At 49.0% G+C, this 11175-nt stretch overlaps 1 protein-coding gene across 3 annotated transcripts in view; it reads right to left on the reverse strand.

Annotated features, from left to right (window-relative positions):
* Nucleotides 1-2098: 2098 nt before the first annotated feature.
* ARID1A (AT-rich interaction domain 1A) overlaps nt 2099-11175 on the reverse strand; it is a 55618-nt gene continuing 46541 nt past the window's right edge. For all 3 annotated transcript variants that reach the window (XM_035903989.1, XM_035903987.1, XM_035903988.1), the window contains 5 exons: nt 8855-8881; nt 8647-8743; nt 6312-7185; nt 5880-6010; nt 2099-5036 (listed from right to left, as the gene is read on the reverse strand). In XM_035903989.1, coding sequence (XP_035759882.1) covers nt 3312-5036; nt 5880-6010; nt 6312-7185; nt 8647-8743; nt 8855-8881 — 2854 coding nt within the window. In that variant the 3' untranslated portion in view covers nt 2099-3311. The remainder of the gene's footprint in view (nt 5037-5879; nt 6011-6311; nt 7186-8646; nt 8744-8854; nt 8882-11175) is intronic.

Here is an 11175-nt window from a genome sequence, read left to right on the forward strand (position 1 = left end):
AGAGCTCGGCTGGCCCTGTCGCCAGCCAGCAGCCCTCGGCCGAGGTGTTACTGCTGGAGATGCACCAACACAAACCTCAAACGAAGCCGCACGGCGGCTGCAGCAAGGGCACGGCTTAAACAAGCCTCTTGCCAAAACACATTAAGCAACATCACATAACAATAGCCTGGTAATAAGTGCATGTTATTATATTAATTACTTACTATTACTAGAGGGTGGGCAGGTTTCCCTCAAGATCTCATCCACGTGATGATGGAGGCAGCAGACTTTGCTTTCACCCTAACCAAGCTCAGGCTACGCTTAACCGCATCGCAAGCCCGTGGCAGCGCGCCGTCAGGTCTCGCTGTGCCGGGTGCTGGCATGGAAAAAAGCAGCAAAGCCTTTTGTGCTTAAAACTGCCACGCCATGCTGTTGGCCTGACCGTATCTACTGCAGGAATGAAAGAGAAATCCATTGCCAACTGCGTCTTTAAGGGAGACCCCCCGAGTGCTTTTAATCAGGGGTCTGGCTTGGGAAGAACTCAAGTTTTCTCCCTTGCTCCTGAAACCGGGAAATGGTGGAGCGGTCGGGGTCAGAGAGAGGCATTTTTAGGAATGCCTGCAGAAATGGAAAGCTTTGGGTACAAATCGGGTCAAAGCAACAAGGATTTGCATTCTGGGCAGCCAAGGCGAGTTTGAGATCAGGTGTGGCTCTCAAAATAGTCCCTAATTACAAACTGTGAACACTGTTTGTTCTCATTTTACTGATTTCTCATCTCTGCTATTTTTCTTTTAACCATTTTAGAAGGGTGAGAGGTGTATGCGTCTGCGTGCAGCAAGCGCTGGGGGAGCGGAATTACTCCCCTCAGATCGACTGGATGTATAAATGGGTAAAACGTACCACTCGTGACTCTCCTTTCCCTCCCAAATGTAGCATTCACTTATGATTAAATTCACCATAACCAGGAAGACGGGCTGTAACAAAAGCTGCTTGCGTTACCTTCTTCAACCTCACTGCTGAGGTCCTTTCTGTTTAGAAAAAGGAGTAAATTTTTTTACGTTAATGTAATCAAATTAAACAAAGCTTCTGGAATACAGAACTAAATAAATTATTGAGAAGTTGGTTTGAAATCAACAATGCTGCAGAATGGCAAAGTCCAGCAGAATTATTATCTCACAACTTGGTTTCTGTTCAGTATTTTTTAAAGCCAAGGAAGCCCAGCACTGTTCCTGTCTCTTCTGAAATCCATTTTAAGGACTCTCCTCCTTTTGCCAGGCAAAGAGCAGCTGCAATTCCTGCATGATTCTGGCACAGTTACTCCCAGGAATCTGACGTTTAAGGAATGCAGCTAAGGGAGGGCTCTGGGAACCAAGGGCTTCCTAAGAGAGGACTAGGGGGATAAAATGAGGTGATTTCTTGAATAAAAAATACATTTGCCTTTAAAAAAGCTTCTCCTTTTTCTTGAACTAGCGCTTAAACGAGCTCGGTGCTGTTCTAGCTAGCCTGCTTCTATTAACATTTGAGGATAAAGCTTCAGGCTAAACGAAATACCCATTTACTAACCCATGAAAATGTGCGGATTTTCATGCGAAGAGCCTGAACTTTGGCCATTTGCTGAAGGGCATCAGAGCTCTGTCCGCTGGAAAACCCCGTCCTCTGAAGGAAGTCAGAGTCCACACCACGGTTCCAAGAAAATGTGAAAAATGCGAAGGGAATGAAAATTTTCCATTTTACAGAGCCAAAAGGGAACTGCCCCTCTTCCGAGCAACAGCCTTTTTCACCCTGTGAACTACATGTCTCTCTGCCGTAGCTTCACCTCATCCTGCAAATCCACTCCTACCCGAGCCTAAGCAGCGCTAAGCCAAACCTCCGTCACCAAACCAAGCCAAACCGAGCAAGCAGAGCCAGAGCACATGGCCGTGGGGTCTCGGGAGCAAGGCAGGGCTTTGCCATCCCAGACACCGCTGCAACACCCAGGACCTTTGAGGTCTCCGTGCTGCGTGGTAGGAAGGAGCTGACCTGCAACATCACATCTGCAAGACCTGACAGCACTGAAGTTACCTCCCCACTCTGCTAATAAAAAAAACCCTTACAAACATCTTACCAAGATTTAATGTACATTTATTCTTAACACGTGGAACATATAGTATAAAGATTTCATACTGAATAAATGATATTCATTAAGCCAAAAAAGGAAAAAAGGGAGGAATTTACATCAAGTTTTTAGCTACATCGTCTGAAATACAAATATGCAGAATTCATCACTGAAAAATCTCAATTGTGTTTCTTCATCAGGAACTTCAACTGAACCTAGAACTTTTTCACACCTCGATTAGAAAGAAAACAAAAACAGGAAAAATAAACTATAAGTTGATTGGCTGCTGAGACAGCAATGACTTTATACACAGAGACCTGTACAGCATCCTCCAGGGAGGGATGTCTGGCAAGAGATTAAATAATTGTGTCTCGCTTTTGCAGGTCATCAACTCGTTAACTCGTCATACTATAAAGGGGTAGGGAGAGGGGGACAAAACTGCAGGGAATCTTAGGGTATGTGCAATGTACAACGTCATATATATATACACACGTGGCAGCATTCAGGCTGCAGCTAAAGGTTAAAACCAGTTCTAAGAGGTGATCTCAGGGTTATTCATACAATCAAGGAGGAAGAGAGAAAGAGGTCAGGGTGTTGTAGGTTCACACATGATACTTTGGGGGAAAAGCCTTTTTTTCTCCTCAACATTAACTAAAAACATTTTTAAAAACTACAGCTTGCTGCTGATCCAGCGTTTTTTTTTTTTTTTTTTTCCATGTGAGACATTATTACAGTATGTTTACAGTTTAAGGTGTACAGTACATGAAGTTCTACACGCTACTGCACAGGCCTCCCTTGGACAAGGTCTGTTCACGACTGGTAACTTCTTGGTTCCTGCAAGATTGTGAATGTACAACGATAAACCACACAGAGTTCAGCAGTCACTTTTGTCCTTCAGAGTTTACCATTAAAAACAGTTATGAAAGTGGTGCCTGTCAATGTGATAACACGGCAAGTCGTTTTCCCCAAACTCACTGTAAACGACAGTAACTTTGGTTAAAATAAAAAAAGTCTTCTATGTAGACAGAACTTTGTCTCCTTTAATAAGGGATTCAGGACAAATCTGAAGGGTGGGGAAGGGGAGAGGGAATGGGGACCATCTTTCCCCAAGGGAGAAGCAGGACAGCGCAGGGCAGACAGTGGATTCTGAGGTGGTTTTGCATAAATAAAGGGCAACAGTCAGTTTCTAAGTTCTCCACTCACGCACACGCACACAGGGTCTCGGATCCCACAGCTGTCATGACTGGCCAATTAAAAACAGTACATCACAAATAACTTGTGAAACCAAAGAGTTCATCAAAGGCGACACGGAGATGTCCAACAGCCGTGACTCGTATAACGTGAACTCCGAGTGGTTCTCGTCCACCTTGGCCAGGGCGAGCAGCGCCCGAGCAGCTCGGCGCATCATGTCCACGCTCGTCGACTCAAAGGGCGGGTTCTGCATGTGCATCAAGCCGGCCTGGCTCTGCTGGAACTGTGTGGCGGCCAGGCTGTCCTCCAAGAAGCCCAGCAAGTTGCCAATGCTGCCCTTCTGCACAGCAATCGCTCTTGCTGCCAGGCTGTCCCCCTGTGCCAAGTTGGCCAGTAGTACCACAGCCATCTCTCGACACACCGGGTTCTTTCTGTCACTAAGGAACCGCACCATGGTGCTGTACAGCTTCTCCAAGCGACTGAAGGGGGGAGTTGCAAGAATCAAATCCACGTTGTTGTCCTGGATGCTGAGTTTGCTGAGTGTTTCCAAAACCAGTCTCTGAGGGGAGAGGACCGCGTTGGGCCCCAGTGTTGGAAAGGGATCCTGGGCCTCTGCTGATGGACAGACTGCCCAGTGGAGGAGTCCATCCAGGATAGGCAAACAGATGCTTTCCGGGTAAGGGGAGAGGTCCAGCTGGCCAGAAATGTTGGCCAACGTGACCAGTGTGTTTTCACGCAGCATCTCCAAGCAGTCCCACCACCACTCCACCTTGTTGCAGCTCACCCCTTGGTCCTGCTCCTCCTCTTTCTCATAGGTCAGGGGTGCCTGTTTGCGTTCTGGATGCTTGTGGTGTAAAAGAATCAATTTCCCTAGAATCAGCAGCAGCCCGGGATGTTTAGACATTTCAAAGTCATTGCCCGGCACAAACGATAAACTCCTGATGATGTTAGAGACACAGATGCAGCGCTTCGCCAGAGAGTCCTGCCAGTCTAGGAGGGTGCAGAGGGGCGTCTCGTCTTTACTGTGAGGTTCGTCCTCCAGAATTTTTATATTTCTGTGGCTCTGAGCTGGACTAATGCCAAAGGGAAACTTGCTGCTTTCCTTCGCCGTTTCCAAAGCTTTGACCTCTTCCTCCTCCCCTGCCAGGGAGCCCGGACGTGCTGAAAGCATGTCGTCCATGGTGGCAGTTATCCTCTTCTCCGAGGAGCTGTCGGATGGAGGAGTCTCTCCTTCCCTAGTGCTCAGATTGCTCTCAGCTGCTGAACGTTTCCTCAAGACAGAGGTGCAGGAAGCTCGTTTATGAGTCAAAGGTAGCTCCGTCTTGCTCTCAAAGTGGGTCTGAATGTGCTCGGTGGTGTCTCCGCCGCCAATCCGCCAGTGCAGCAGTCCGCTTTCGAACTCCTGCACTCGCCCCAACTTGTCTGAATAATCTACCACAAATGGGTCATTTTTCTGCACGACCTTGACTGGAAGCTTGTCAAATTTACTAACTAGTTTTTCCTCACTGCTCTCCAGAGGTGCCTTGTCCTTGCTTGAAAACGCAGCCTCCTCCTCTTCCTCATCCTCTTCTTCCTCCTCGCAGTTCAGGCTCCGTGGTTCATCCTCCTCCTCCCCTTCTTCATGAGGGGAAGCTGAAGATTTGCAGAACCTTTCGGGATCTAATAGTGTTCTTTGCCCTGGGTCTCCCACCTCATATTCCTTCAGGATTCCAAAGATCTCGATCAGGCAGCGCCGGAAATACTCCACCAAGAGTTCCAGCAAGCCTGGCAGCTACGAGGGAGGAAGAAGACAGGAGGGGAAGGAAGGAAGGGAACAGTGATCAGAAAACAACTTAGGCCAATGTGAGCAACTGGGAAAGCAGGGCATAAAAGGCTAAGAATTTAAGCAATGATGTTAATTAATGGGTTCTTTTCATGCTGGCAATAAACTGCTTGCAAAAGAGAGCTTTCCGTCCTCTGAGAAAAGGAACAAAGACAAACCCAGATGCTGACTGTCAGTATCCAAGCTGTGCCCCCCCTCCAGACACACATACCTGTGCAAACACACACGTGCTCTTGGTTGTATCTCCCCGCTGGTTAATACGCAGGGAGGCGAAGGACAGCGCTAAGCAAAACAGCCTTTACAGTGTGGCCGAGCAGTTTTTACAACAGCCACAGAGGCACGTGGCAACTGAGAAAGGCTGGCCCTCCAGATTGGCGTCCCAGCCTCGCTGCGCTCTGTCCCAGGGAAAAGACAGAGCCAGAGGTGAACGAACACCATCAACACCTGAAAACGCAAGCAGCCTCCAGCCTTTCATAGCACTCTCCCTGCAAAGTCCATTACGGCCTCCCACCGTTATTCACCTCCCCTGGTACAGAGGCAACACATCTCACCAGGGAGGAGAACACGCACGCCTGCGCACCAACAAACATATAGATTACACAAGCCAGCGAGTAACCAGTGCACAGCCAGCCAGACCCCACGCTCTCTTCAGACCTGGCGTGCTCCCCAGGTACAGGGATGTCTGGGAGTCTGGCCCTACAAGGGCACGAGCTGCTTGTTGCTATCTCGCTGAGAGAAAACACTACAAAATTACCACTTCAAAGACCTGCATCAGAGAGCATCTGCACCCACCTGGCTGAGGTTGAAGGTCATTATGCTGTTGTCATCATAGAGCAGGATGTTTATGGTATCTAAGGCCCACGTACTTTCAGCTAGCAGCCCAGACTTCAGAGACATCATCACTCTCCAGGCTTCAGGAGTTCCTGTAACATAAACACATGATACTTCCAGCTCCTGGAGTTTAAAAACAAAAAGGAGATACCTGATACTGCTTTTTGGACCCATGAAGAGCAGAGCCTGGTTAAGATGATGTACAGGCTGCATGCACCAGCAACCTCTCCACAGACAATGCCAAAATGATGTCTGAAAACACAACTAACCTGCAAAAATACAGTTCTTTCAAAGCTAGCAGGGCCCTTCCAGTCGGCAGTACTGTACCAAAGGGTAACGGCAGCACCCAGCCCCTTGACAGGCGCAAGCAGAAAAGCAGGCGTTTCCTCTTACCGATATCTTTCGCTGTCAGCCGTCTCCTCTGCTTCAACACAGGTTGCGTAGCTTCTACTGATCCCGGAGGGAAGGTGATGTCTCGTCGGATCATGGGAGGCTGTACAGCTGCTGGTGTTATATGCGAGGCAGGGACTGGCGGTCCTGCCTTCTGCATTTTCATCCCCGAGTGCAGGAATGGAGATTTACTAGGAGAAGTGCGATTCTCCAGAGGTCTGGGCAGAGGTGCTGGGCTGGATACCTGAGGAATGTGATTCTGCATGCTAGGGGGGGTCTGGTAGTTAGACTGGGGTGGCCTAGTCATTGGGGGCACAGGGGCAGAGGGACCATAAGGAGGTTGCCGGTTCCCGTGGGAAGGCCATGGTCCCTCATGGTTGACCCTCTGGTCTGAATGCAGAATTTCATCTGTTCGAGTCACTCCGTGATAAGCAGGCCCCTGGGGCGCAGAGCCAGTGCTCTGCCGATTCGGATAGCTGTACCCTATTTCGTTGCGCCCTTGCCACATGGCGCCTTGCTGCGGGCCCTCTGGAGTAGACTGTATGGGACCACCCATCATCTGAGGAGGCATGTTTTGCTGAGCATTGGAGCCTGGGGGAGCCGAGACCCTGTCTCTGCCAAATTGGAATGGGAACTGGTTCTGTGGCCCTCCGGCAGATCGGCGGTCAGCAGCAGGGTATGTACTCCCATACTGGTTATACAAGTCCTGCTGTGGAGACGGCTGTGCAGTTTGCTGCTGGCTGGGCTGCTGGGTCTGTGCTGGGGGCAGCTGCTGCTGCGTCTGCCCCTGCCCGGCGCTGTATGGTACATTGTACATCTCCCCTTCGTGTCGCTTAGCAGGCGGGCCGTAGCTGCCATCCATCGGTCGCTTGTAATTCTACAGAGAAAATAAAGGCATCAACAATATAAGATTACACGTTTAGAAACAAGCAACCCAAACCTCAGTGGGTAGAGCTACTCAGAGCCAGAGGATGTGCCCCACGGCATGGCCTGTAAGAGGGCAAGACTTGTCTTGTTGTTAGCCAACGTGAATTTGGATCAGTCTTTCAATTTCACAAGCCAAGACCAATTCTTTGCGGCTGGCTGGGTAGTTTCCTTGTGGATTCTAAAAGGATGCCTTGGGGGCAGAAATCTGCCCACAGAAAGGACATTCCTGTAGAAAAGACTCAGCTCTACCATACATTCACCACAAACCAAACTGTGCACAGGTTCTCGTTTCCTTTCACATCCAGGAATCTTATCAGACCCCATTTCTCTTATATTTCCCAGAAAACAGAGGTTTCCGCTGCAGCATCAAAAAAGATGCGTTAAAAACTGTTGCACCTCCTGCTTCTTCCTTTCCTGGAGGTTTCAAAACACATCAGTGAAAGGAGCAAGAACTACTCTCCCCCTCGCTTCTTTTAAGTGCAAATGGAGAAAACAATCAATTGCCGAGACAAAATTAAGATCCAAGCTCTCTCTTGCCTCCAAGGGTCTATGCTGTAGCTGCTATACAGTCTACACAGAAGCTCCACGGTCATGACTGGCTTCAGATGGAGCTCTAGGGCTTCAAAGATGACAAGTACCAGAGTAACTTGAACTCTTGGCTCAGAGCCCCGTGGCTCTGGTTGCAGAGCCAAACTGCAGAGCAGTTGGAATTATTCTTAGCACAGTTCAGCGAGTGCCCTCTCTATACCCTCCTAAACCAGAGGACTCAAAGTTATCAGGAAAATATTATGGGTCTTGGCACTGATACACAGAGCAAGTCGTATATAAGGATTATGGAAAGAGATATATGTTCATTCAAACTCTGTCCTGAAACAAACCTGATGTTTTTGAGAACAACAAGTAGGAGGCAGTGGGGCAGTGGAGGAGCAGAGGCAGGTCTGAAGCCCTTGTCTGCAGGCTCAGTAAGGCAAAGACAAAAAGAAAAAAGCCCTGGGTTGTGCAGAATGATCTACCTGAAACAGCTCCCCAAAACGACCAAGGACTTACTCCAAACTCATCTGATCACTACAGAAACGTGATGGGATTCAGAAGGTTCCAGAGGAGCAGAGAAGCCCAATAAGGCTTCCTTATCTGCTGCTGTCTGACCAGAGCAGCACATCTGCAAACTACACAGCCTCCATTCTCAAAACATTGTTTTACTAACATGAGACTGGAAATGCTAATTAAGACTTATTTAAACTATTTGGAAACTGGAAAACAAAAAAGCCTCCTGTATAAGGTACTTAATTCTACACATTCATAAAGCAAACATACAGTCCAATGAGTTTTCATCCTTCCCTTTTCACAAATTTCACAGATAAAACTCTTCTGTCTCTCAGTCGAACAAATCGGGAGCTTCCTGGTAACTTACCTGCTGTTGCTGTTGATACACGGTAGTTTGCTGGCTAGGGAAGGGGCTGCCCGAGGATGTGCCTTGAGTGGAGAATTGATTGCCATAGGAATCATGTCTGGAGAAGAAACAGATGCGTTACTTGTCTGATCAGATGCATGCTTCACCTTCACAGTCTCAGAGCTCTCTAACTGGGAAGAGCTGTTTGTGGCCAACACCCCGCACAGACCTTTGCTGCTGCTGCTGCTGCTGCGGGGAGAGGCTGGGAGAGTACATCCCCGATTCAGGGGTGGAAGGCATGATGTTTGGCTGCGGAGTTCCGGTTGCTAAGTTGCCCTCAGGTCCCATGCCGGGCTCCGTCCTACATGGAAGCAAACACAAAACCCCCCCCACATCCACTTAAATTCACCCTCCTCAAACGGAAAAAGACAATCAGAAAAGTCACAATACTGAAGAGAAAGTAATCATTTCACATGAGTCAAGCAAATCAGGATCTCACCTCACTCTGTCGTAAGGACCTCCGTAGGAATAGTGTTGCCGCTGTCCCATGCCCATGTTAGCCATCCCTGGACCTGCAGCACGATTGTAAGGGTCACCCATACCACTGTTGGGGCCCTGCCCTGAGGACATGAAGGGATCGCTTCCTGGAGCTGAAATATTGAAAGAAGGATCAATATACATGTCTACCTCTGCCTTAGAAAGACACATCCCATCTTCTGGGGAAGATGGGCAAGCAGAGGGTCTCCTACAGCACATTCCAGCATACAGTCAGATACAGGGATTAGCACTCAAGGAGAAAAGGAAGAGGACCACACAAGGACTTCCTTACCTTTCCTCATACTGCTGTAAGGATCTTTATTTGGCTCGTAAGACATGCGACCCATCATGTCGGAGGTATTCATGCTGGGCTGGTACCCTGGATTTGGAGTCATGGAGTTCCGCTTCTGGAACGTAGGATCACTACCATCTGCAAAGGCATCCTGAAGGCCCACTGAGTTACTCCTGATTCAAAAAAACACAGATACACAGGATTGTAGAGGTCAATGATGCTCCTCAGGATACCTTTCCCCACGTGTTCCCCTAGAAGGACCACAGTCATGCTCCTCCAACAGAAGCACAAAGAACTGCCCTTTCACAATACTGTCCTCAACCCCAATCCCAAAAGCAATGATTATTCACACATATGTGTGCGTTCACACATGTTGCTGTGAGCGATTAACAAAGGAGCAAAGCCATGGAGCCCCACCAAAAGAGCCATCTGTGGTAGTGACCCAGAAGCCACCTCACAGTCACACTGCATCCAGTACAGTGGAAGAGGGTGTGATGGTTTCATACCTGATGCCTGGCAAAGGGGGCATCTGACTGTGTGGTGTAGATGCTGGAGTTGGTGGCTTCAGGTCTCCTCCTTCTGCCATGGAGCTGCTGGTGGACTGAGGTGTCTGAGGACCCTGCATCGAGCCTGAACCCGCTGCAAGAACAGAAATGTACCGTGAGCAGCTTTGCACCCTACAGATGCAACCCAGAAACTGCCAGAACATCACCTTCAAGAACAGAGAGCAGAGAGTCCTTCAAGAGACAGATGAAACAGGGCCAAAAAAGTACAAGTTCGACACTGCAAGGACATACTGGGCCAAACTCCCCAGAAGAACCATGCAAAGCTGAGAGGACGTGTTCATTTTCATCATGCCTTCATTCTTAACCACATTCCCTTTTACACACCCTGCCACCACGTGGCACTGTGTCCTGTTGCCCAGGCTATCTAGCTTCAAAGGCTGATGCTCCACAGAGCACCACTCAGCACAGAATATGGTGCTTCTTGCCAGGTGACAACCACTGACCCATCACTTTCACATTCTCTTTCTACCCCAAAAGAAGGTGGGTTTGAGCCTTCTCCTGGAAGTCTCACAATCTTTCTAGTGACGGAAACTCCAGGACATCAGCTAGAGTCACCAAGTAACTCTGAACAAGGCTCCTCTGTCTGCTCTGCCCTTCGAGAGGGGTTAATTCACGCAGGTTCATTCAAGCACCACTCCCAAGGATTCCTGGAACAGGGAATGCCGGAGATGCCGGATCTTTCACTGAACAACAAAACCTGTCCAGCAAGTTCCCTGGCTCTGTACAGGTTGCTTTTACGCTACAGTAAGCTTTCATCAAAAATCCCAGGCCATCATGTGTAATCCAGCTGTGCCGCCAGGTCTAGAAGGCTCTCCTCTGCCCCTGGATCGCTGTGACAGCGTCAGCTCTCAGGTTCATATGCTCCTCGCAGCTGGCAAGAGCCAAACTCTTAATTAATGTTTCCATTAGTTACCATCCCCAGCACCCGATATCCCTCAGCTTCAGCCCTGCTGGTTGATGAGTCATTTCAGCTATTCATTAAAATCCTCCGAGGTCACGTCCAGGGCATGTTTGTTTACACCCCACCTTCCTGGCACCCTGTCCTCTTCTCTGCAACTCCCTCCCAGCCCGGGGAGGTCTCGGGAGAAGGAAGGGCAGAGGCAAGCTCAGCGGGGAGTTTCATTCATGGGCCCTCCCTGCCGTTCTCCTTCCCTC

The sequence above is a fragment of the Egretta garzetta genome, unplaced genomic scaffold (genome assembly GCF_000687185.1).
Source record: "Egretta garzetta isolate BGI_Z169 unplaced genomic scaffold, ASM68718v1 scaffold101, whole genome shotgun sequence".
In the NCBI taxonomy this organism is placed as follows: domain Eukaryota; kingdom Metazoa; phylum Chordata; class Aves; order Pelecaniformes; family Ardeidae; genus Egretta; species Egretta garzetta.